Genomic DNA, 26,018 nt, shown 5'->3' on the forward strand with positions numbered 1-26,018 from the left:
ATGGGTTAGGGTTTGAGCGAGAAGAGAATCTAGAAGATCTTCAATGACTAAAGGAAGTGCACACACTCATACACAGAATTGTACTGTCAATACACCAAGTTAGCATTTCAGAGTTTACTGAGAACTTCCAAATGCATGATCTCATTTATGCCAAGTATTATGTGTTCACTCCAGTTTCTTCTGCATCCACTCTAGTTCCTTTCTAGATGTGCCTCTGTACACTCTGCATCATGACTCAACACAAGCTGGAAAACAACCACACATCCAGCCACCTTTGTAAATCAGTAACCAGACTGGGAATTACAGAAAACATTTCACAGCCAGGCCAAATTCAGAGCCTGGATCTTTGCTCCTTCCCTAATCTACTCTACTTTGAAGTAAACAGTATAAGCAGTATAGGAGGATAAACAGCATCAATTCATCTCACCACCTTTCCCTGCAGGCACACTTAAGCTGTATCATTGGACCCTGAATGCCTACCCTCCCACTTCTCAGACTTCTTCCCTCCCATGTTCACTTTCACTCACTCAAATTTCAAGCTGATCTTGCCATTAGAGCCATTCCATCATTCCTCTCCATTCCCATCCAAAACTTCAATGGTCCTGTAAGCCTCCTCCCTCTGACCCCAAACATTTTCCCCAAAATTAAGGCATGGTAGCTAAGTCTGTTTTGAAAACTAATCATGCAACTCTACCTCCTTGCTTTTGAAGAGCATCAACAGAAAGAAACACATTTTATCCTTCAACGCAAATAGACAGCTGTCTCCGTGACCAGTTGCAAACTCTTCAGGGCAGGGACCCTGTGGGACTAATCTCTGTACCTTCCACACAATTCTATATGCACTGGATGTAGCATGTAATGAGACTTCAATAGATATTCATTAATTGAAAAAGAAATGAAGAAACACTGGCCAATAAAGTCAAAAAACAGTGAAAGATCCATAGCCAAAAGACGAAAACAATTTTATAAATAGAATTAAGTTCTGTTGTTACAACAGCATTACAGAGACTTGTAAAACTTTCAGATATCATTTAAATAAAAACTAGAAACCTTCTCCATTCCCACTAAATGAAATAGTTTTAGTGTTTTTTAATCCATATATATACATATTAAGTATACAATGATTTAGTTTACATTAAACCAAGCAAATTTCAGAAATAGGAAGTAGGATATATATTTGAAAAATATATATATGTGTGTGTGTATGTGTACACACACACACACACATATTCTCCCCCCATCCATTTTCCTTGAAGAAAAAGGTGATTTTCATTCATTTGTGGATCCCCCTAAGTACACAAATGACATAGTATGTACCTAGTAAACGCATTCATTCAACAAACATTTGCTGAGCTCTCTTGCGATAAATAAGTCATTCCCAAGCCATCACGAAAGTAGAGATGACAGAAAGGTACATAAACATAATATAATTTGATAAATGCTATAAAGAACTACAGCAAACTCTTTGAAGGCATAAATAATGGAGGAAATGTGCTTGCTATGAACTGGAGGTGGTTGTAAGTAATAGCAGTGACTCAGAGATATCAAGAAACCTTAAAGTAGCTAACATACAGAATGAATTTCAAAAGAAGGTTAAAATTTCTATGGACAGAGGAAGCAGGCATTCTAGGTGGGGAGGCAATTAACTCTCACAAACCAGAAGAGTGAAGAAGTCATTCCCCTTCTGTCCTTCTTGTACTCACACCCCAAACTTTCTGAAAATACAATTCCTATGACTCAGTCTTTACAAGCTTCCACCCACATAAAAATGCCTGGATTAATAATACATTCACTAGCAACTATTTCTTTCAGCTGTGTCTGTACTGCCTTTTATGTCCTGGTATAATTTGTGAATTATTCTATTTTTGTGTGAATGCTATTAGCAACAGATGGAATACATACTCATTGATTTGAGAACAGGGATGATACTTGTTTTCCTTTGTTCTGTACACATGAAAACAGCCTCTATGAATGAGGATGATGTTCCAGACACATATTCTATGTTGAAAAGTTTGGTAATGACAGGCAGCCACAGTTGACATTGATATAGCACTTTATTGATTACAATGCACTTTCATATACATTCCTCCTAATTACCTGAAGGTAAAGGTTTTACCAATATTCTCATTTTATTTATGAGAAAACTAAGGCTCAGAGAAATAAAGTGACTTGACCAAGACTGCCCAACAAATGAACAAATGAATTGGAAACCAAACCTGGAAGAAGTAATGAGTCTATATTTCACTACGTAAGAAGAGTTGATATTATTAAATAGTAAATAAAATAAAACAAATATGCATTAGGTTGTTTGAAATTGTGGATACAACAGAATTTAGGTAAGGATGGCACATGTGCTCAGAAGGTGGGTTCCAGGGCCCAAAATAGAGCAATGAAATGGGGGATACTGTTTATTTTGTCTCACTGTCTCCCAAGAATAAGTCTCTGGCAATCACAGTCAGCCTGTATTCAATTCTGAAAAACAAGGGCAATAAAAAGTTCTTTTCATTTCACAGTGTTTCCTGGGTGATGTGCAAGAAAACCCCTAAGCTGTGTGTGACAATGGTGGAAAATTCCAAGGAAAATTTCCCTTTGGGATCTAACCAGCTTGCCCCATCTCCCCTACTCTCCATCCAGTATCAATGAGATTTTCTCCATTTGCAAAGAGAGTATTAATAAATTTCAGAATAATGTGTCCAAGAGATGTTAAAGACAATTTGTACAAAGAAATAACGTATGTAAACCCCTATGCCTTTGTTTGTTGCCCCTCAAAAGGAATGTCTCCCTAATTTATTAAAGAAGGGTCTCTTTTCTTTATTTAAAGCTCTAATAAAACTGCCTGAGTAAAAGAGAACAGAATGCAGGAAAAACTATGAACAGCTATCATCCTAATGCCAAGTCCTTGACATTTTCATCCCCAACAAATTTTACGTATATAGGGACCAAGAGGATATCAATATCACCATCACTAATAACAACACCAAAACCAACCCTCACCCCCCATTACTACCACCGTCAGCTCGGGAGCTTCTTAGGTATGCTCAGTTATGGACTATGGACACTCTCGTAACCATCTGCCCCAATTATGAGTCCTAAAATAGCATACATAGCTTTGAATCACTGACCACTCTGACAACTGAAACTTCCCATTCAGGCAGGAAATTGAAATGATGGGAATAAGATCTCAGTAATGTCTGAACAATTAATTTACTAGGGAATAAAGGGTAACTGAAACTTTTGCTCCTTCTCTGACTTTTAATGTCCTAGATGTCCATCCTGTTGAAATTAACAAAATCCAAGTATAGTATGACAGAAGAAGGAGAGTGGCACCTAATTTGGGCTGACAAAACACTAGTAAATGGCCTTCCATTTACTAGTTACATAAACAGGCCTTCCATCCTCATTTACTTTGTTCCTAGTCGAAGTATTCAATGGCAGGGCTATTATCCTAATCAAGTCTCCAAATCCCCTGTTCTATCCCATATACTATGGTTATTCCATCTGTCTGGAAGATAGAGGATCCTTCTGATAAGAAACACATAATACCATTAAATCAGATCCACGTTTCTGGAATATTTATCTTTAGTAGAATTATTACCACCGCCCCTTACTAAACTACCTGAAAAATGCACACAGCCTTCTACAATTCCTTTTTGAAAGACAAACACTTTCATCCACACTTTGTACAAGTGATTGAGTCAAGTATCATTAACCAATGTTTCAACTATTTGGGGATTTTTATGGTTACTGGGTTTTGTTTATGTTTTAGTTGGTTGGTGTGGGTATGGGACACAGAGAATGGGAGCATCCTCCAAGTTGAAGGAAGCTTAGTCACCATTACACACACTGGGGGCAGGGCACAAACCTGTTCTATCTACCTGAGGCACCTCTCCACTATCTAAAAAAATCATAATCAGTCTTCAAACCCTCATTCTAATGTCATTTCTCTACTAATCCAATCTTATAGAATAAAACCAAAACCATCACAATGGACTCTTACACACCCAGCAGATTTACCTATGCTATATTTCCCCCAGTGATTTCACAGCATATAGTAAATATAGTACGGTAGCATTAATCATATTATAATGAATTTACCCATCTGTTTCCCCAGCATACATTCAAGATCCTTGAAAGGCAGGAAAAATATTATGGATCATTTTCTCTCCAACATTTATCCCAGTGCCTGAGATAATGATTTTCAAATAAATGTGGAAATGAGGGCTCCTAAGAAAAATGGTGATTAATACAAATGACATACCGTGAAAAGTTGCATTTTTTGCAGGTGTGAGCCATCCTCACCTTCCAGCACACCTGAAAAAGGCTAAGGAGCTGCATGTCTACCTACATTACCTAAAATGACAGTAAAGGGTTTCTGCTTCCATCCCCCAAATTTTGGATATATTATAATATATGTATAGTAATGGATAGAAGCTGAAAGAATCCTAGAATATCTATAAAGGTGGTCCATTCAGGCAGGTGGTCAACTGTTGGTCGCTTTACACCACAATTAAACATTATCACTCAATTTCTAAAGAAATGATGGCTTGGAGAGTTGGAATAACAATGCCAAGGATCACATAGTCAAAGAAGTGGTACTTCCAAGATGAGACCCAAGGCTATGAAAAATGACAATATAGATGAGGTTATACGTGTTAAGCTAAATAACCCAGCAGGATGCATAAGACGAATGTGGCATTTTGAAGCAGAGAATGCAATGTATGCTAAGGTGCCGATAGGAATTTTCAGAATCTTGGAGTTAGTGTCCTGAGTCATTTGAGAATGAAAGTTTTTTGTTATTGTTATTAAGGGAAAAAGTATGCTAGCAAAAATAAAGTCCATATAAGTCCCCAAATTTGTATATGATCTTCCTGAGAACCAAAGCAAGCAGGGAAATATGAAAAGTTGCTCAGTTTTCACGACCTAAAAAAAGAAATAACACCAGTTCGTCACTGGATAGAAATGTTTTACTAGCAGCAAATATGCAACTAAACTGTTGTCACGCTGGAACTTAAATAGGAAGCACTAAGTTACATAATGGACATCATCAATAGTTCAAGTATGAGTTTTAAACGTGTGCCTACACGCACACACATCTTCAACAAAAGCACAAGACTGAGCACAGTAAGGAGACATTTTAAAAAACAAAACAATTAATATAATTCCAACATTTCACTCTGATGCAATTTATTAAAATAGGTTCCTGAGTTATTTTTTTTCTAATCCCCCAAATTCGAAGTTAAATGAAAAGCCCGGTAACCCAAACCACTAGTTTGGCAAGTAGATATATTATAGCTAACCACAGACACACTAGATTGCAGGCAAATGGGTTCTGAAAATGCTGAGATAATGTAAGTCACCAAATCAGAAGTACTACTTTAATATCACAAACCATCTACATCATTATCAGAGACCACAGAGTAACTGGGTAACTTATTGGAAAAGTGAAAATGGCTGACTCAGGAATTTCCATTTGACAGAGCAAAAGATTGAGGGTGAGAGGAATAGTGAAAACATGGGTGGGGGGAGGGGGGAGGTGGCAGGGCAGAAACAGGACAGTATTGACTCATCCTGGTAGAACTGTCACATAAAGCTTTCCATAAGGAAGTATCTGACTCAAGTTACCATAAAGGATAAAAACCCCACAAACACAATCTCACAAGTTTTCTGGGTTTGCAGGCATCAACTTTGTGGATTGGTACTCTGAAGCCAAACTTTTCTGTGTTGGCAATAACAAAAAAAGTTGCTCTAGAAAAGTGACAACTCAGACTTTATCTATTTTCAGAAAATGCAGATCTAGATACCAACGCAAATCCCTGAAACTGAGCTTCTTTCTTCTCCAGAAGCATCCCTTAATCTCAAAATGAGCTCAACCTAGAGGTCACTTCATCTGAGTTCCCAACAAACTGGCACTTGGGTTCTTTCTGTCCTTGCAGTCCTACCAAGTGACCACGAGTAAGACCCTTCAAAACCCCATATGATGTACATCTACAACATCCAATATTAGAACAGATGTTAGAAAAGATTGCCTTAAATTAGACCAAATTTGTATGTTCTATTGATTCATCATTATTATTCCATCCACCAGGGTCACAATTTGTTTTTCCCCACAATATAAATGGTAGCCATTACTCACATGTAGCAATTTCTTCAAATTAACTAAAATTAAATTTTGAAAATTCAGTTCCTCAGTCTCACAAGCCACATTTTCAGGGCTAAATAGCCATATGGGGTTGATGCCTACCATTTTGGACAGTGTGGAATATAGAACATTTCCACCATCAGACAAGTTCTATTGGACAGCACTGCTCTAAACAATAATCACAGTGTGATAGATAGGTTACTGACAATTTAGACAACTAGACTACTCAGTAGCATTTAAAGCCATTTCAATCATTTGTGTATGTGTGTATGAGCACACACAGGCACACACACATAGTATTTTAGGCCAACAGATGTAACTTACTTTACCAGTATGGACAAGAAAGGGTTTTGAATATATTATTGGTTTTGTGTTAACCACTGATTTATCTTCAAAATTGCTGTATGGTATTTCACCTGTTTCTTTTTCTTTAGTCCTAAAGCGATGGTAGTTTTGCTAACTTCACCAGAGTGAAAGAATCAAAAGTTGCTCTACAGCAACTGTGCACATATAGTCACAGAAACAAAGGAGCAAAGCTCCACTTAGAAAGGCAAGTGAACTGATTTTAAATACAGTTAAAGCAATTAAATTCTGGGAAATATACCTGCTACTGAATAAACCCACCAGATCGCTAATACTTACTTACCAAACACTTACTGAAGAACTCTGCATTCTGATTAGCCAATGTGTACCTGTGAATCTCAAATGACCTTGAAAATAAAACTGATCAAAAATGGAGACGATTCTCCTAAGTTTACTATCTTTGGTGAATTCCTTAAAGAACAATTGCATTTTACATGGGTGCTCCACTTCAGAACAATTCAGGAATATATGAATTTACACAGCAGCTAAATAAATAATTACTTTTGATATCATAAAAATGATTTAAAAGAAATAACTCCTGCTTTAAAATGATTCAGTTTACTTTTTAAATGGATTTATAAAATTTCATATTTGACCATAAAAAGACTAGCAAAATCACACTTAGAAAACGATGAAACTCTTTACACAGTGTTTTCTCCAATACACTACACAGAACACTGGTACTCAGTGAATACTCACTGCATAAGGATACTGTATGGTGTAACCAAGAGTACTCTCACTTTGATTACAGTCCTGGCTCTAACACTCACTAGATGAATAATCCTGAACAAAGTAATATAACTTACGTTTGCTCACCTGAAATGACAGAGTGATAACGACCACTGTTAAGGACTTGAGTACTGCAGGAAATGTATATATTTAAAAATTACATATTCACAAATTATTTTGATGGAGATAGTCAGACTTTCTATGTAGAAAACAAAAGACCCTTGATAACCACAAACAGTCCTCAAAATACCCAAAATACTTAAATACCCTTAGATAAACAGTAGCAGACAGGATTTTTTTTTTCAAAGCCAATTTCCAGTAAGAATATCCAGACTGTAAGAATTTATTGCTTTTATTTTGATTGCACGTATCCCTAAAGAAACTCCGACCTTCTCTTGTTCCAATATTTGAATGGCACTTTTCCTGGCACTTAAACAAGCCCTCAGATGGTTTGGCAGCCCTCAAATGGTGTTGGTTTCTCTGTTTGCCTTAGCCTAGAAAGAAAAGCCACCCATCTCCTTAAACCCCTGTAGGATAAACCCAGTCATGCCCATTAAAACCCAAAAGATCACATCCAACCCAGCTTAAGTACAAGTTTACACCAAGGAAAGAAAACCATTTTGGTTTATTGGCTTCATATGACAAGAAGAGTTTCCTTAAGTACTAGCTACTGCACATTCTGTTTACCCTTGAGTCAGATATTTCCACTTTCAACTTCTCTTCTGCAAGTAGATACTTTAGCATTTTTTTCCTATTAGGATTAGTAAACACATTTCAATTTCAAGAAATCAAGAGTAATACTCAAAATTGCCCCCCAAAACTTTATTTCAAGTAGTGGTCATGGGATTAAGTAGACATGGTAAAAAGATTCTCTTAGAATCTTGCTCCCTTAAAGCAAATTGTACTACTCACACTTTCACTCTGGTAACCATCTGCCAGAAGTCTACAACATTTCCAGTAATCTTGGATTATATAAATCTAAAAGTATGAATAAAAAACAAATGGGTAAATCTTGAGATTTTTGGAATTCTACTCTGATATGCTGCCATATGCTCAATAATTGGTCATGTTTACCCACTAGAAATGTGTTTTTCTATAAGATATCTTGAGATCATGGGTACTTTCTTAGAATCTAGGAGAATGCCTCCCCAGAAGTTGAGGAGATTTATCTTCCTAATTATAATATAAGTAAGCTTACATTAAAATCAGATTTCCTAGAAATACAGTCTACATAGAAGAAGGAAGCAATCCACCAGTAAACTAGAAGAAGTTAGCCTATATTTCAAAGCACACATGGAGAACCCCTATGTTGACAGCAGGGAGTTGTGCAAGGAGTTTAAGAAGTGACTCTGTCAACCACTTTGGCTCTCTATGAAGTTCATCATACAGGTTATTTTTTTGTTTTATTTTTGTTATTATTTTAATCTTTTTTTAATGTTTATTTGTTTTTGAGAGAGAGAGAGACAGAGACAGAGACAGAGCACGAGTGAGTGAGGAGCAGAGACAGGGGGGGAGACACAGAATCCGAAGCAGGCTCCAGGCTCTGACCTGTCAGCACAGAGCCCAATATGGGGCTGGAACCCACGAACCATGAGATCATGACCTGAGCTGAGCCTGGTGCTTAACTGACTGAGCCACCCAGACGCCCCTATTTTTTTCTTTTTTTTTTGAGAAAAATTTCTATTCACTTTAGTGGTATTTAAGTTAGATGTGAACTTTGGATGGTTCTCTATTCCAAAGAAAGCTGGAAACTCAGCTAGTGGTGCAGGACGAAAGAAGCACAAACCAAAGCTTGGAGGCAAATAAGGAGGAAGCTGAGATGTCTTCAATAATTACAAAAATAAACAGGGTATATGAAGTGACAACATTATCCGGCTTTGGATTTGTCCTACTATTTAAAAAGTGTTTCAGAGAGAGAAAAAACAAACAAACAAACAAACAGGAGCTATATATATCAGGATTCAAATATTGCTTGCTTAACAGCTACAAGACTTTGGGCAAGTTATTTAATCTCTGAGCTTCAGGTTCCTCCCTGTAAAATGAGAATGGATTTCTTGAGAAATAAATTAGATAAGTGAAGGGTCAAGGAATACATCTGTCACTCAATAAAAGGAAATTCAAGAAGTGGAACCTATTATTATTGGCATCATCAGAATTAATGAATTATTACAATTAGTTATGTTCTACTAAGTATTTCTTCTAGTCAGGTCCCCTAACTAAGTCACTGATTAACACAGATCTAGTCACTTGTCTAGTATAGAATCCATAACAGAATATGCAAACACTACTTCCTCTTCTATCAAAGAATTAAAATGTAATCAACAGTTACTACATTTCTTTTTTGTTAACAGTTACTACATTTCTATAGCTCTTTCTAACCTCTTATGTCCAACTGAGGGAGAATATGTTTCCTATACATATTGTGGACCTAAGTTAAAGGAAAATCAGTATGTCTAAAATGTTTAATAAGCTCCATCACTTCAAACTTTTCTTTTCAACTGAATGTCCAGAGTTAGAAAGCAAAGTAGAATTATATGAGAAAGTCATGTAATTACAGTTTAATCAACATCAAGAATGATAGGAGGGTAGACCACTGAATAGAAGTATAGCCAGTCAAAATATAAACACCTTCACACGTAGATTACAGTGAATGCCTAAAACTAGACGGATTTTCCTAATTTCTATTCTTTGAGTTGCTCTAGTGAAAGCTTTCTGCCAAATCCACATGCCATTTTGGTATCTTTCCTATAAGAAATGTGGATATTTCTTGCCCAATTTATAGAAATATGGCTTTACTGTAGCATATAAGGCACACGCAAATTAAAGTACAAAGAGCTCTGTTCTTAATTCCAGATACCTGTCAGAATTTTAGTTCTGGTTCTGTCACCCACTCACCAAATGACCTCTGACAAGTCACTTTCCAAATCAGAACCTCAATGTCCTGACCTGTAAGGAAACAGTACAAATTATCTCTAAGAATGCATCCAACTTAAGACATAGGGTTGCATAAAATATAGTTGATTCAGGGTAACTCATATACATTTGTATCTTGGACACCAACACATCATCTAAAATGTGAAAATCACAGCCTGTAAAAAAGACTACCCTATAGGATGACTGTTGTGTTCTCTCCTGCACCAAATACTGCTTTCTTCAACGTTGCTGATTGTTTAACTATTTCTACCATACAAAATGGCAAACATCTGCTTTTATTCATCTGTATAGTAGCTTCAACCACCAATAAATCTTAAAATAACCTTCCATTCAATCTGGTGCCTTATAAAAAAAAAAGTAGTCTTTTCCTGTTTTAACTAGCAGTTCTCTCAGAGCCTTTAGTATCAGGGTAAAATGAGACCATGTTATCAGTCACTTACTGTCCAATGAATACAAATGTGAACTGTGTCATTTACTAAAAGGCTTAAGTGAGGCCAGATGACCACAGTACAGCCTGGAAAAGTGAGCATGCTCCATATTCTGAAGGCTTGTTAAAGATCACCAAATGTTTCAGGGGCACCTGGGTGGCTCAGTCAGTTAAGCATCCAACTTCGGCTCAGGTCATGAACTCACAGATTGTGAGTTTGAGCCCCACATTGGGCTCAGTGTAACAGCTCAATGCCTGGGGCCTGCTTTGGATCCTGTGTCTCCTTCCCTCTCTGTTGCTCCCCCACTTGCTCTCTCTCTCTCTCTCTCTTTCAAAAATAAATCAAGATTAAAATTTTTTTTAAAAAATCACCAAATGTTTTAAGTTCAACTAGAATGTGTTCCTAAATGCCTTGGATTTCTCTCAGCAATGCTACTGAAACTAGCTTCAGGACCTTCTACATGCAATTCCCCTGCAGAGAACTGAAAGAAAATCAGGGACAGCCTGCACCTGTGAACAGGAAAACAAGTTATCCAAATCCTTTCCATTCTAGAGGATTCACTTGCCTCAGTGGGTTTTTAAGAAGTCAAAATTATTTGGGCGATTTTTTAAACATTTGAAAAAACGGCTGCCTACAGGTATAAATTTATTTTTTGCAGCACTGCCTATTTTTAAAGCAGTGTTAACTCCTATGTACCATATGAAACTGAAAGAGACTAAACAGTGTGCCCTAAGTTAGAAAACAATTCCAAAATAAGTACAATAGAGTATATCCATGCCCAAAGCAGAACACTCTTGAGTTGACTCTTGCTCATGCTTTTCTACCCTCTTTTGATCATAAACCATTTCAAGTTTGCAATCTGTACATCCATCTTAGTCTCCAACTCAAAACTTTCAGATTCTTCACAATTATCTCCCCTTATAATCAAGCACTTTAAAAATACATTCTATGTTTGCTCTGTTTAGGTAAAGCTTCATAAGACCCTTGCTCCCTTTATATCAAAATAAATCTAGAGAGAAAATAGTAAACATAAAAATTCTGAACAGAACCCAACACTTCTAGTAACAGTGACAAAATGACACTATATAACATTCCTGGAAAACGTGCACACATTAGCATAGTCTTACATAACTAAAATTAATTCATAAATAGGTAAGATCACTGCCTCCGAAGGAGACTATTGTATGTTCAGGCCTTGATTTAACCTTAACACCAACCTACAAAAATTTGAGAAATGGGGGGAAAAAATCATACAACAAAAAGTAAAACTGACTTATTCCTAGTCCTCTATTCCTACCTCAGTGAATGAATGCAAATAATCATAGCTCTTACTCTAGTGTCATTAGTCCAGTTAGGTCAGTTTGCCCCCTGGGCACAAGCTGTCAGATAGTCTGACAAGTTTTCTGGAGTATCTCCTATGTGTAAGGATCCCCCCAAAATACTGAGATCAGTCAGCCACCAGTCTTTCCCTGAGAGAAAATGAGTAAATTAACACAGAGAATGAAACATTTTGCTTAAGGAAATAAGTAGCTCAAAGTGGGTTGAAGAAATCACAGAAATGAAGTAGGGTAGACTCAAGAGAGAATGAGTACTTGACCTAGGCCTGGTGGGGGTGGGGGGTGTAAAAACCACACTATATTTGGATAGCGTAGAAGGAAACTCTAGGCAGAGGGATAAGGACTCACAGGAACAACGGTCTGGAAGAAGGTTAAAAGTAAAAGTATTACAGGGCAACTTGAACAATAATATTATCAAGAGCTTGAATGTATACCACTGCATTTCACAGAATGTTTTCATATCCATTTCTTCAGTTAACCGTAATCACAAACCCAGTAAATATTTTCTCCAAAAAACAAGTAAGGCAACTAAAACTTAGAGACACAATGTTATCTCTGAGTCCTTACACCTAATGGGTGGTAAACAGGAGATGTGAAACCAGGTCTTACAAGTCTAGGTTCAAGGTATTTTCCTTTAGAAAGAAGACAGTCTGATTAAGATTAAATTAAATTGTATACTACAAGTCTGATTTCAATTGGGATGAATTATTTAATGTATCAGTAAACTAGATCAAATACTACAAAATAATTCTAGGAGGAGCTCAACTACTAAAAAGATGCATAGCAGAAGTATATACAGTAAAAAATGTCACCTTGCCCACTCCATTTAAAAGAAAGAAGAAAATGATAAGTATATTACATATTGCCAAGTAAAAAGGAATCAAATGTCTGTATTTCTTACCTCCTCTGAATTGGCACAAATCTTTCCAATATCTGTTCCACATTTTGGGAGGAATATACAGACAGAACCCATAAAGAGGGAACAGAAAGAAAACTAACTAAATAAAAATAAAATTTCAATAAACCCAAATATGAACAGCTAAATGACACCCTCATGATTTCTATTCTATAATCTATAGAGCTGATTTCATGTTTTACTTAGTAATCAATTAGAAAACAGAAAACAAATTAAGAGTAAGACAGTCTACGACAGACAGTTACCCTTTAGGTTTTAAGTGCCAATGAAAACTTCACATACTCAGAAGAGGTCTTGTGACAAAGACCTCACTCAGTAATCACATCCAACTGCTCAGGGCATTTCAGCAATGTCTCCTTTAGTTATGTGATCACTAGTATATATCTATTCCGTAAAATTAACAGAATTGCACTTTTTAATCACAAAGTATCTGGGTTAGGCCTACAAATTATTTGGCTATCCTGTCTTTAAGTTTAGTAATTATCCTAGTTTGGGGAGCTCGAGAAACCACTGAAACCATGTTCCGGAACTTCAGGGGTGTCCACAGTAAAAGCATGGTAAACTGGCATCTATCCATAGCTCCCTAACCATTTTCTAAACCTCTAGTTTCTCCCCTCCAACATACACATAGCTAAAATGACCTTGGAAGATAAGCTCTGTGAGGCTTTAATCAGGTAACTATAAAAATTTTAGAAAAGAAGAAATGCTCTGCGGGTACACTAAAGCCCAATCTGAAATAATAACGTGGGACCATGGAAACCTGAGAAAACAATAGAAGCAATCATGTCAAGTTAGAATCCAGCAATCAAAGATAGGAAAATGGAACTTTTGTAGGCAACGCCAGAAAGTGATCTGTAAATACAAACACCGAGAATGAACAGTTCTTTTCAAATAGCTGTTGGCCCAAATGTTAGAGCAAACTCAACAAGTGCAGATGGGGGGAACAAAGACCTTAATCAAGTCTCTTTCTTCTCTTTATCTACTTCAGGTCTCCCATGTAGACAATAAGGACTTTTTGACAGTATTTGCCAATCCTAGCATTCTATATTGTAAAGACGTAAAGAAAACCAACTAACATTTTAAAGCATTTGATGTAAAGGTGCTACTCAAATGCTGGCAAATGTAATAAAGTAAATCATGGACTTCTCTATATAGCCCAGTTTAAAAAAAAAAAAAAAAAGTCATTGATGGGGAGGCAGTGAGGAGGGAAAGGCAGACACCCTTATAAACCACTCACACTTTTACTATATACAGTTAAAAGTCCTGGAGTAAAGTTAATGGAAAGTGACTCAGCCTTTATGACTCATTAGAAAAATGAAAGCCAAAAAAGTCCAGTGGAGACTCCCCTAGTATTTGGTAACTGAGAAGCAGTATCGAGACTAGAAATGTTCATCACACATTAAGCCTTCAAAGCTTAGTGGTAAATCAACCTAGGTACTTCTGATACAAGTTTCTAAGAAGACAAAGTAACACTTCCTTCATGCAGATGTCAGTTAACACATTTTGAAGAAAGCCAGTATAAGTAAAAAGCTAAAAATCATAAGCCAACTTTTTAAAAAAGTTCAATCTGTTTACTCATGCCCTCTACTCATGAAAGCTCACAGATCCTTCCTCAGAGCTGGCATATGACATACTCTTATTTTGCATAAGGCTTCTATCTATACAATCAATTTTGAAATACCCAGAAGTATATATGGAGTGTACATTTTTTTCTTCCTAAAAGAATAAAGAAAAAATCAGGATATAAGTCTAAGTTTTTAAAAGTCACTACAAATATAAAATACACTATCCTAAGAGTTCCATCAGCCACAGTCCCCAACAGCACCAACATAGTAAAGTTATAATTGATGCTCATGGTGATAACTGAAGTATCAAGAAAAGGTTAAATAAGGAAGTTTTTTAAATTTTCATCAAAAACGGTTCAAAAGAAACCACCATTTTTTCCTATACAGTACCTGATAGTAAAAATTTTAAGCTTTGCTGTTAATATGGTCTCTGCCACGATTACTCATCTCACCTTTAAAGTGTGAAAGCAGCCACAGACAATATGTAAACAATGAATACAGCTTTGTTCCAACAAAACTTTACCTATAGGAACTGAAATATGAACTTCATATCATTTTCATATTTCACCAATCTTTCTTCCTCTTTTTTTTTTTTTCAATCATTAAAAAATATAAAACCTATTCTCAGCTTACCTATTGTATGAAATCAAGTGGTGGGTAGGCTGGATTGGCCCATGGGCCACAGTGTGCAGATCCCTACCTTAGAGGAACAAATTTCAATTACTAGAGGGGGAAAAGATGATGCTCATTCTTGAACACTGACAGAGAAATGTGCTGCCAATACAAAAATGTGAGAGGTTGGAGCAGGGAGGATTCCTTCACTAGGGTGGCCAGAGAATTCTCAGTATATTACAAATGTCCATTATGTAAGCCCAAGAGTATAATATAATCTGGGTATAAGAACTACAGATTGCTGGAACTGTCTCCAAGAAACTCAGTTGATATCTAGGAGGACCAGGAATGTGTTTATGGTAAAACTCCCTACATGAACATCTTATGTTGCACCAATGTTTAAAAACCATCGACATTTGCAAAATATCTGACATTAAGACATGAAGCTACAATATATAAAGAATTCTCAAAATTCAATTACAATAAAACGGTCTGATTTTTTCTAAAGGGGCAAAAGCTTAGAACATATACTTCAACAAACATGTAAGAATAGCAAATAAGACTAAAGAGACTTAACATTATTAGCCATTAGAGAAATGCAAACTAAAAACCACATGTGGTATTATACAGTTATTAAAACAGCTAAAAGTTAAAAAAAAAAAAAAAAAATACCCTGACAATACAAACTGTGGGGAAAGGTGCAGAGTTACTGGAGCTCACATTCACTGCTGGTGGGAATGCAAAATGGTACAGCCACTTCGAAGAATAGTTTGGCAGTTTCTTATAAAACTAAACATACACTCACCATATGACCCAACAATCCCATCATAGGTGCTTTCCCAAAGAAATCCTATATGCAAATATTTATGGTGTCTTTATTTATAACCACCAAAAGTGGTTAACAACTCAAATGTTCAACAAGTCAATGGATAAGCATGCGGTGGTACAGCCAAACACTGGAACTCAGCAATAAAAAGAAACAGAATTACTAATACATACAATACGGTATCAGATATATTATGCCAAGTGAAAGAAGCCAAACTCAAAAGACTACTTACTGTATGATCTAAATTATACAATATTTTTGAAAAGGCAAAACTATAGTGGCAGAAAATAAATCAACGGCTAGTGGGAGACAGGTAAAAGGGTAGAGAAGTTTGGGAGTTATGTAACTGTTCTGATCTTAATTGTTCCAATAATTATAAGACCATATTTGTCAAAACTCAGAACTGTAAATTAAGGATGAATTTTTACTGTATATAAATTATACCTCAATGAATTTGACTAAAAAGAAAAAAATACTGATATATAAATAACAGATTACACCTAGTTCTGGTTTATAAGAAACTTTTCACTGTTTTTATATCAGTGTATGTTTACCAACTACCATACGTATACATACATACATGAATGTATGTGGGGGTTTTTTGTAAATGAAATGATAGGAAAATAAATGGTTGTTTTTGTGTGTGTGCATTTGTCCTTTTTCTTTTTATTCTTAAGTTTACTTATTTATTTTGAGAGAGAGAGAGAGAGTGCAAGCAGGGGAGGGACAGAGAGGGAGAGAGAATTCCAAGCAGGCTCCACACCGTTAGTGCAGAGCCTGATGAGGGGCTCAAACTCACAAACCGTGAGCTCATGACCTGAGCAGAAATCAAGAGTCAGACACTTAACCGACTGAGCCACCCAGGCACCCATCCATCGTGTCTTCTAAACATAATATCTGGGAACCCTTATGCACTGGTTTCTAAATTCAAACATCTGGGAATAAATGGTGTAACTAATCCCCCAAGGTCCTCCTGAATATAAAAACCAATTATCCTTTGTAGGTCTTATGCAAGATCTAGGGTATCCTAATTTTACATTTTGAAGCACAGGACACCTTTAACTCGGTCATCAGTTAAAAATATTAATTCAATTGACCATCCACTAGCTACTTCTGAAACTGCAAATACAGCTGTGACAGGTTTGTTTTTCCCCCCAAAGGTCACAGTGGTTCATTTTAGAAATATGCTCCTGTACTTAGAAAACTAGGATTTCAAACAGAGGTTAATAAGGTTTTGTGGTATCTATAAATGCTTTCTTTATGAACAGAATATCACATAGCTTTTTGTCACAGAGGAAAATTCATTTATCTCAATAAAAACTCCTGAACCCCTGACAAGGACTGTGGAAACAACGTGGCCTGTGGCTTTCTTTGAGTTTATTTCCCTAATAAGTTTAAAGTGTCCAAGCCTCTAAATGTTATAGCCCTGTTGGGCTGATGATAGCAGAGAAGACATGCAATTTTTTGATAGAATATTGAGGCAGGACTGTGACCTCCTACAGTTCCCTCAGTAATTCATTTAACAAATAAAAAATAAAACCAAAAAAAAAAGTTTTAACTAAAACAATAAAGCCTATGTTAGCTCATTAACATTCACATCAAACATTATCCCTAAAATAATTTCAAAACATCTCTGAAATTTTTGTCATTGTTTTCATTCTGTTTTAAATATAAGACAGTATTAAGGAACACATTAGAAAATAATCTTATGTATCTACAGAATAAAAGAAAAAGATGACAATGGGGAGGGGAAAACAAAGAGAAAGTCAGGGAGAAAATGGGAGAGGAAGGAGAGGGTGGGAAAGGAGAAAATGTTCAGTTTTAAATGTTTCAAATTCTAGTCCCCAGTGTGCCAATTCCTACCTAACCTCAGCACTTGGGTACAATTCATTTCCCTGTCCTGGCCCTCAGATTTTCATCTGGAAAATGAGAAGGCTGGCTTAGATCAGTGGTTTTTAATGCTTTCTACTCTGAGATCCTTTGATTAAATATCAATTAACTTTACAGTGTCACACATGGAAGAAGTTGTCCTTTAAGAACTGATACTTAAAAAAAAAAAAAATTAGTGCTTAAAAACTGCTTATGAAAAAACTCTTTATTTTACAAATGACAGCTATATCCATTTAAAAAAAATCATTCATTTAAGAAAGGATTGCATTTTTGCATACAGCAACTAACTGGAAGATTCTTTTTTTCCCTTTATGTGAGAGGCATTTTGGGTGCAATATGCATTTAGAGGGTTCTTTACAACAACACCGTAAACTCTACACAACTGCTTGTTCACCACAGTGAAGACCACGTGCATCACTACAGGGCATGTTTTATTGTGAAACTACCCTTGCACAATAGGTAGTACATAGTAAACATTTTTTTTAAATATGTGTCAAAGATTCTTTCCAGCTTACAAATTGTGAAATGTTGCTTTGCACGTAAGGAAAAAATTAAAACTATTACTCAAATAAAAATCAAACCCACAAAAGAGCATTTGTTAGAGGTGTTTTCACTGAAATTTTATTCTTAATAATGATTATCTCCAAGGATAGAAGTGCACAGAATTCCTTTTTTCTTTTTTTTTTCTTTTTAGGTTATACATATCTTTTGGGGATGAATTCTATTTTTAAGATGCACCTATGAAAAAATAAACGTTACAAAAATAAAGATTAGGGGTACCTGGGTGGCTCAGTAGAGTAAGTGTTCAACTCCTGATTTCACCTTAGGTCACGGTCTCGTAATTGGTAAGTTCAAGCCCCTCATTGGGCTCTGTGCTGACAGCAAAGAGGCTGCTGGGGATTCTCAGTCTCCCCCTCTCTCTGCCCCTAACCCGTGTGTGTGTGTGCGCGCGTGTGTGTGCGCGCTGCGCGCGCGCTCTCTCTCTCTCTCTCTCTCTCTCTCTCTCAAAATAAATAAACTTAAAAAAGAGGAGCACCTGGGTGGCTCAGTCAGTTGAGCATCTGACTTCGGCCCAGGTCATGATCTCATGGTCTGTGGGTTCGAGCCCCGCGTCAGGCTCTGTGCTGACCGCCTGCTCAGAGCCTGGAGCCTGCTTTGGATTGTGTGTGTCCCTCTTTCTCTACCCCTCCCCCACTCATGCTCTGTCTGTCTCTCAAAAATGAATAAATGTTAAAAAAAAATTAAAAAAAATTTAATTCTGGCATTGTAATCTGTGATCCTCGTTGTTAAAAGGCATGATCCCTGCCCTTTCAGTGCTTATACTATGGGAAGGAATATGAAAGAATTATTACGCCAGAGATATGACTCCTGAACCAACAGGGAGTATTTAATAATACATGCACTCATTCGCTCACATATGCAAATATGTGCTGCATATTTGCTGGCTATGCCAAAGACCGGAAGCCAAAAAAGGGAAAAAAAGATAAATACCACACAAACCTCCCAACTCAAGGAGATCCAGCCATTGTCTCATTAAAAAACAGTAACAAAAAAATGTGCTGTAGCATTTTGAAGAAAAGAGAAAATCAGTTTGCCCTGAAGCCATATGCTGTACATCTCACAGACACTGCCTTCACGTTATTGCCTAGTGTGCATGTGATATGCTTTAGATCCCGGAGAAAATTTGGCTAACTTATTGCACCAGACCTAATTTTGTGTTTTTCCCCTTAAAACTCTGGATTTGTGCCATTTCTCTGATTCACCTCATTATGCCACTGGGATGTCCTGGACCTAAAATGAATCAGTGCTTTCCAGACATATTTCTGAAAATGTACCGAATTTTATCTTTCACAAAAGAAGATTTTCTCTCAGAATAGGCAGCTACCTTACTTCAAGGAGTAATTCGCTAGATGCACTGATTTTCAGATGTGCGCGCACACACAGTTAACCAACTTTGGAGATCGTACAACTTTCCATTTCCATCTGAAGACTAGTACAAACACATAACACATAATACATTTCTTACTGCTGTAAGAGAAGAAAAAAGAAGGTTGGCACTGGGAATTGATGGGAAGTTGGTGTATAGTGCTAAATGGCTAAAAATGGGAAAACTCTAAAGGCTATAAAATTACAAAGGAGTTGGTAAAAGTTTAAAAGGGACTAGAAATGGTTTTGAATATTAGCTCTTAAACCAACACTTTATGTGTCAAAAGTTTGTTAGATAGGAGAAAGGACAAGATTATGATGGTAAATGAGCAACTCCAATTAAGTAGTGGTATGGGAAACTAACTGGAGAGAGCAAAAAGAAAGTGAGGGGTCTGGACTGTTGTTTCAGAAAGAAAATTCAGCAAAGAAGCTAAAATTGACCAAAAATCAAAGTTTGTCAACTGATGAACAACTTTCCTTTTCAGAAAAACAAACTCCCAGCTGTGATATAAACTAAGAGACCTACAGAATACTGTTGGAACCTGACTAAACCTATGTCTAATATCCACAAATTGCATGATGTATTTGAGTTACACATCTGATTTAAAAAACAATGGCTGGGAATTATTTCCAAATATTGTTGGGTAGAAGTTCAAATATTTCAGAAGAAATAAAGGACTATTCCTAAACACTGGCAACAGTATTTCCATTACAAAAAGTGTACATATGTTACAAATATGCTTTTAAACCAGAAATAATGTGTGTTGACATTTAGCTAGACTTAATTCTTTTCCCCTACATATGAACTCAGATGTGTCCCTTTGTCCCTATTTTAAGAGATTCCCAAGGTAAAAACACTGCTGTAGTCTTGTTTGTTTGTTTGTTTTATTTTTTTAAAGGTCTGTCCAATGATGGATATCTTTAACAAGCATTGGATTTTAACCTAGAAAAGAAAAAATTTTAATATTAAAATATTCCCTGATGTCAGCTGTTACCCATGACCTCTGTTGAGATGTTCAGGACAAAGGTCACAGGGTTCCCGAACCCCTCCAAAAGAAAAGGCAGTGGGAAGCAACAGGCACCCACAACATTGGAAATCAAGTCCATGACCCAAATTGTAATTGCATATAAACCTACCAGAATTTAGAATGAGAAACAAAGTGGAAGAGACAGGTTTTTCAAAACAAAGGTTAAAAACCTATGCCAGAGTATTAAACAATTTACCACTAAATTTACTTTTCAAACTGAGTTGGAAGTTTCAGTACTAAGAACAATCTCAATGTGTATGCTTTACCAAAACATGGGCACCAGCTTTATTCTCTTTAAATTAGGGTTCAAAGACATTGTTAAGGAGTTATTAGGCCATAATGAAGAGTTACATTAGAGAGAGATATACTTTATTATATTTGAATACTTCCCAGAGCAAAAAGTACAGAACTATTTAGGACGTTCCTAGCCTAACACATCATTTCCTTTGAGAATCTTGGAACCAGAAAAGTCAGATGCTTACAAAGACAACGATCTTCTCAACAATTTCTAACCACCTTCAAAATCAATCAATATTTAATTCTAACTTAATCAAAGAGCCACACCAAATTTCTTTACCACTTTCCCATGAAATGTAAACTGGATTGCCAAACACCACACTATGCAAAATGAAAGTCAATTCAAATGCGTTAAAATTCCAGGGGGTAGGAATGGAAACATCTTGCATTTTTAGATGGAAAGTGTTTGTTGAACCCCCTGAGAAAGAATGTATTAAAATAAATCATTCATGTCTTGGTTAGAAACCAGAAGACCTAAGAGTCATACAAATGCATATACAGAAAGTGAGTTTCAAGTTTGTCCCAGGTCATCAACATATACAACGGGCTGGGTAAAATCACAGCACAGTAGGATTAACACTTTACATGGAGTTGTGTTTGAACTCCAATGCTCACTCTACTCATCACCCACCCCAAGGAAGCACTATACACTACACAGGGTCACTTTTTCTTTAGAAACATCCAACACACAGACATATATACACATACACACCCACAAAACTCATACTCAAAAGACTAAAGACAACCAGACAATCTCAGAGACTAGGACTTTCAAAGTATAGCTCTGCCTTTCCTATCACTCAGGCACCAGTCAGGACAGTGCAGTGAAGATTACATTTACATGTGAATGCCTAAATCTTTACCAAAGCTTTGCAGGAAACTGAAAGGTTGAAAAATCTCCAGCCTAAACTCTAATACCCTTCAGGAACAATAGGACAGGCTAGGCCTCATTAAAAATTCTTTATAAAACCAGCGAATCTCTCTGTGTTTGGAACTCTCCGGGAAAGAAAGCAGTCAAGCTTACTTGGTGGGCCTGGACAATCACAAGACCATCAGAGTCAAATCAAGTTGTCAATGAAACATGCAGTTCCAAGAAAACAAAAATTCTTATTTTCAATTCCACATTCCCAAGACACCACAAGTCACAATGCTCAGATGAGATGACATTCACAACAAAGATAACCTTTGCAAGCTCAGATAACACTCTGGGATTTCCATGCTTCCTAGGGCCAAAGAATAGCCAAAGATAACTAAAGGTTAAGGTGATCCAGCACCCAAAATTTCAACAAAAAATGCTAGATCTTGGAGCAGCCGATCAAGAGCAGGGGAGGGAAGTCAAAGGGCTACCTACTGCTAACCAAACCAGTCCAGTACTAATCAGCCATAATTTTTCAGGGCATCAGTATAAAGAGCCTTTAAAAATCAAGGTCACTAGTTGGTCCCCTATTCCTCCTCGTCCCCTGCTTTTTGTAAGAAAATGCTTATAGGACCTTCCCATCCGTCCGCCCGCGCAGGGCAGTGCCAAGACTAAACTTTCAAACCTTGAGGGAGGTGGGAAAGTCAGCCAGCCAGACGCTGGACTAGGAAAAGTGGAGAGACAGAAGGAGGGAAAGACTCAAGTTTCAAAACAAAGGCTCCACAAGGAACTGAATGTCAACCCCTCCCCACTTCCTAGCCTTCACGCCAGCTAGGCTGGGCCTTGATTTTTAAGGACACAAATAAGTCAGATTTACCCAGCTCTTGAGCGTTCACCAATTTGCACAACCACTTGCTGAGGGTGGTGCTATCCTCTTTCCCCCCCGTCTCGCAGAGGAGAAAGAGGGCTCAGAACGTAAGGACTTGCCCAAGGTACCACAGTAGAGCCTCAACTCAATTCTGTCCCCTACCAGGACACCAGGGCCAGGGCACCGCGGTGGGAGGAGGGACGAGGGCCGCGGGGACCGAAAGGACGACGTCCCCGCCCGGAGAGAGCGGGGCTGGGAGAGGGGAGGGGCCCCACGCGACTCGCACCCCGGCCCCTACCTTCCTTGACTCCCGGCAGCTTGGACTGGTCGATGCCAACTTCAGCCATGTTGGGCCGGGGTCCCGGCCGCCCCTCGCCGCCCGCTTCCCCGCCGCCGCCGCCGGCCCCGAGCGCGGCCCCGCGCGCAGCAGCAGCGCCCGACGCGGCGCAAAGTCCGGCCGGCAGCGCGCGCCGACCTGGGGGAGGAGCGGCCGCCTCGGAAGGGCTGGCGACAAAGGCGGCGGGAGACCGGTCGCGGCGCCCCAGGCTGGCGGCCCAGCTGCCCCGCCGCAGCCACCTGCTCCCGCGCCCCCGGCCCCGATCAATACCAAATATCCGGAGCCCGGAAATGGACCCGGGCCGTCCAGTACGGAGGGAGAGAGGAGACAGAAAGGCGGGCGGGCCTGGGTGGGGAGGGGGTGGGGGAGGGGGAGCTGCAGGTCTGTAACCGCAACTGCTAGTGGCTGGCGAGAGAAGATAGGCGCCCGCGGCCGCCTCCCTGCTGTCTCCTTTGTGCCTTGTGACGCCCCCGAGGCTGGGGCCCCCGCTGTGCCCCCGCCCCCGGGGCCCTGCCTCCCTCCCCACGGAGGGTCGCGTCTGTCGGTGGGGCCTTTGTGTCCTTCTGAAGGCCTCACCAAAAAGGCCACATGGGTCACCCAGAACGTAATCTGTATTGTCACCGGCATACACAGCATTCTGTGCTCTGGTTCCTGGGCTGAGATTTCCTGTTGCCTGGCTCTGTCTCAGGCATGCTTTGCCTCCGGATTAGACGAAAAATAACATACGGAGACGGAAAACCTCTAATACAACCTACAGAACTAGACAACAGCTGATATCTAGGCCAGTTTAGAGGCGAGGGCGTTCACAACCAGCTGGGGGAACTGAGTCATCCATTCATCAAAAACGCATGAATGTCTACCAAATGTGATGTTAAGTACTGGGGGTGATGAAGTGTGTTTCAAACATTATCTCTCTTATGGCATGTCACATATTGTACTATAATTGTGACATTTTTATCTCCCAAAAATAGAAATCTGTATCTCCTGGCAACAGAATTCTCCCTCCCTTTGGGAAACCCTCCTCCGCAGTGGGCTCCTCTCCTGAGCTTGTGCAATCATAGAACCTCTCTACCACCACCACCCTTCCCCCCCCACCCACCCACACACGTTCTTCTAAGGATGGGTGTGTGACCAATACAGGTCAAGAATACTTGCCTGGGATTATTGCCTGAAGAGGCACAGGTGCTTTCCGTTTCCTATGGGGAAGCCTTGCCCTCACTAATAAACAATGAAACCAAACTGTAGACTGAGCAAAGATAAAAGAGAGATAAAACGGGCTTGTTCTGATAACTACAATAGCAAACCAGGTCCCTGGAGTAGCTGGGGTTCAGGCAGTTCCTGGATTCTGGGATCTACCTCCAACATCCTCTCAAATTTAAGCTAGTAATTTTACTCTCTTCAGCTTGTAAAAATTGACTTCCTGTCATTCATAACTCAAAGAGTCCCAGTATTACAGGCCATATGGAGGTTTTATTTGGAATTGACATTTAAAAAATAGGCAGATTTAGGCTAGCAAAAATTTAGAAGACTTTTCAGGCCAGAGAGTGGGAAACTATGGCTTACAAGAGAAATCCAGCCCACTGGATTTTAATGACTGCAATTTAGATCCGTAAATGATTATATTTTAAGTGGTTACATAAATACAATGTAATACTTTAAATTTTGCCCCTTAGGTCTCAAAGTCTAAAATATTTACTATTATTGGACCCTTTCCAGGAAACATTTGCTGATCGGGTACTAGGCAGAAAGAACACTTAGTAAGTTAAATGTTTGAATAGGAAGGAGATAATATTAGAAAGTTACTTTTATGGTGATTTTTAAGTTCCCTGCCTTCTACTGACTTTTTTTTTTAATTCTTGTGGTCATAGAAAATATTTACAGTAGATATTTTTGGTTTCCCTCTCCAAATCCATTGTCTCTACTTCTTTGATATGCTCTGCCCTGGGAGCTGACATTTTTGAATACACTACCAGGACCTCCTTGCCTTGTGCTTCCTGTTGAGTTGGACCAATGGGAGAAGCACTGGCAGAAGATCAAAAGAAGGGAAGAGAAAAATACCAGCATATGAATTACACACCCCTCCCCCTTGTACTAGGCCAAAGTTTTGGCCATACCCTGTCCTTCTGTCTACAATGCCTGTCTCAAAGCCTCTTTTCCATGGCTCCAGCTCTCATGGGTCTCTAATAATACCATTTTCTTCAACTGCCTAGGGTTGTAAAGGCTTCCCATATTACTAGTCCTCTTAACCATACCCACAACTCTGTCATAGTCCCTTCATTATATTCTTTTCAGTTAAACCATTTTGAGTGGGGCTTCTGTTTTCTGCCTAAACTCCATATAATATGGTAAGATATGCCAAAGTGTCACTGCTTTGTTTTCCTTGAAAACATCCATATTTCTGCCATAGAGAAAAACATACACATATATACAAAGTCGTGCCTATTGTTTAGGAAATCAGCTGCCTGATTTTTCAACAAAGAAATGGACCAGAAACCCCTTTTAGGTGCTGGACCGGATGACCTTGCAAATCCCCCAAGAGTTAGGCTATCCTTCCCCAGCTCCACCCTTATTCTGTATCTACCCCCAACCTGAGCAGTTAGAGCTCAGGGTTACAGGATCAGCACCTTCCAACACAGGACTGAAATGTCTAAATATCTTTTAACTATTTAAAAGGAAATGAATGTAGAGTGAGTTTGTGTAGCTAGTTGATGTATTTTAATGTCCTGAAATGTCAATTTTGCAGTAAAAAGAACCAAAAGATAGGCTTCCCAGAGGAGGTACAAATCCCTAATTTTAAGAATATCTCAAACAAGCAATTCAGGGCTGAATTGCAACTCAAATGCCGAAAGGAGAAATAAGGATTTACTTATAAGATAGTATCAAACCACAAATTGAGTAGATTGTTGTAAATGGAGAGTTATATGATACATTTTCTATGTGAAGAGCATTGACTTGGGAATAACAGAA

General features: G+C 38.3%; 1 protein-coding gene across 2 annotated transcripts in view; it reads right to left on the reverse strand.

Moving 5' to 3' along the window:
- Nucleotides 1-23,749, reverse strand: part of CCDC50 (coiled-coil domain containing 50) — a 65,873-nt gene extending 42,124 nt beyond the window's left edge. For both annotated transcript variants that reach the window (XM_019463517.2, XM_019463516.2), the window contains exon 1: nt 23,013-23,749. In XM_019463517.2, coding sequence (XP_019319062.1) covers nt 23,013-23,061 — 49 coding nt within the window. In that variant the 5' untranslated portion in view covers nt 23,062-23,749. The remainder of the gene's footprint in view (nt 1-23,012) is intronic.
- Between the last annotated feature and the right edge of the window lie 2,269 nt (nt 23,750-26,018).

The sequence above is a fragment of the Panthera pardus genome, unplaced genomic scaffold (assembly GCF_024362965.1).
Source record: "Panthera pardus isolate Hobbes unplaced genomic scaffold, ASM2436296v1 HiC_scaffold_16, whole genome shotgun sequence".
NCBI lineage: Eukaryota > Metazoa > Chordata > Mammalia > Carnivora > Felidae > Panthera > Panthera pardus.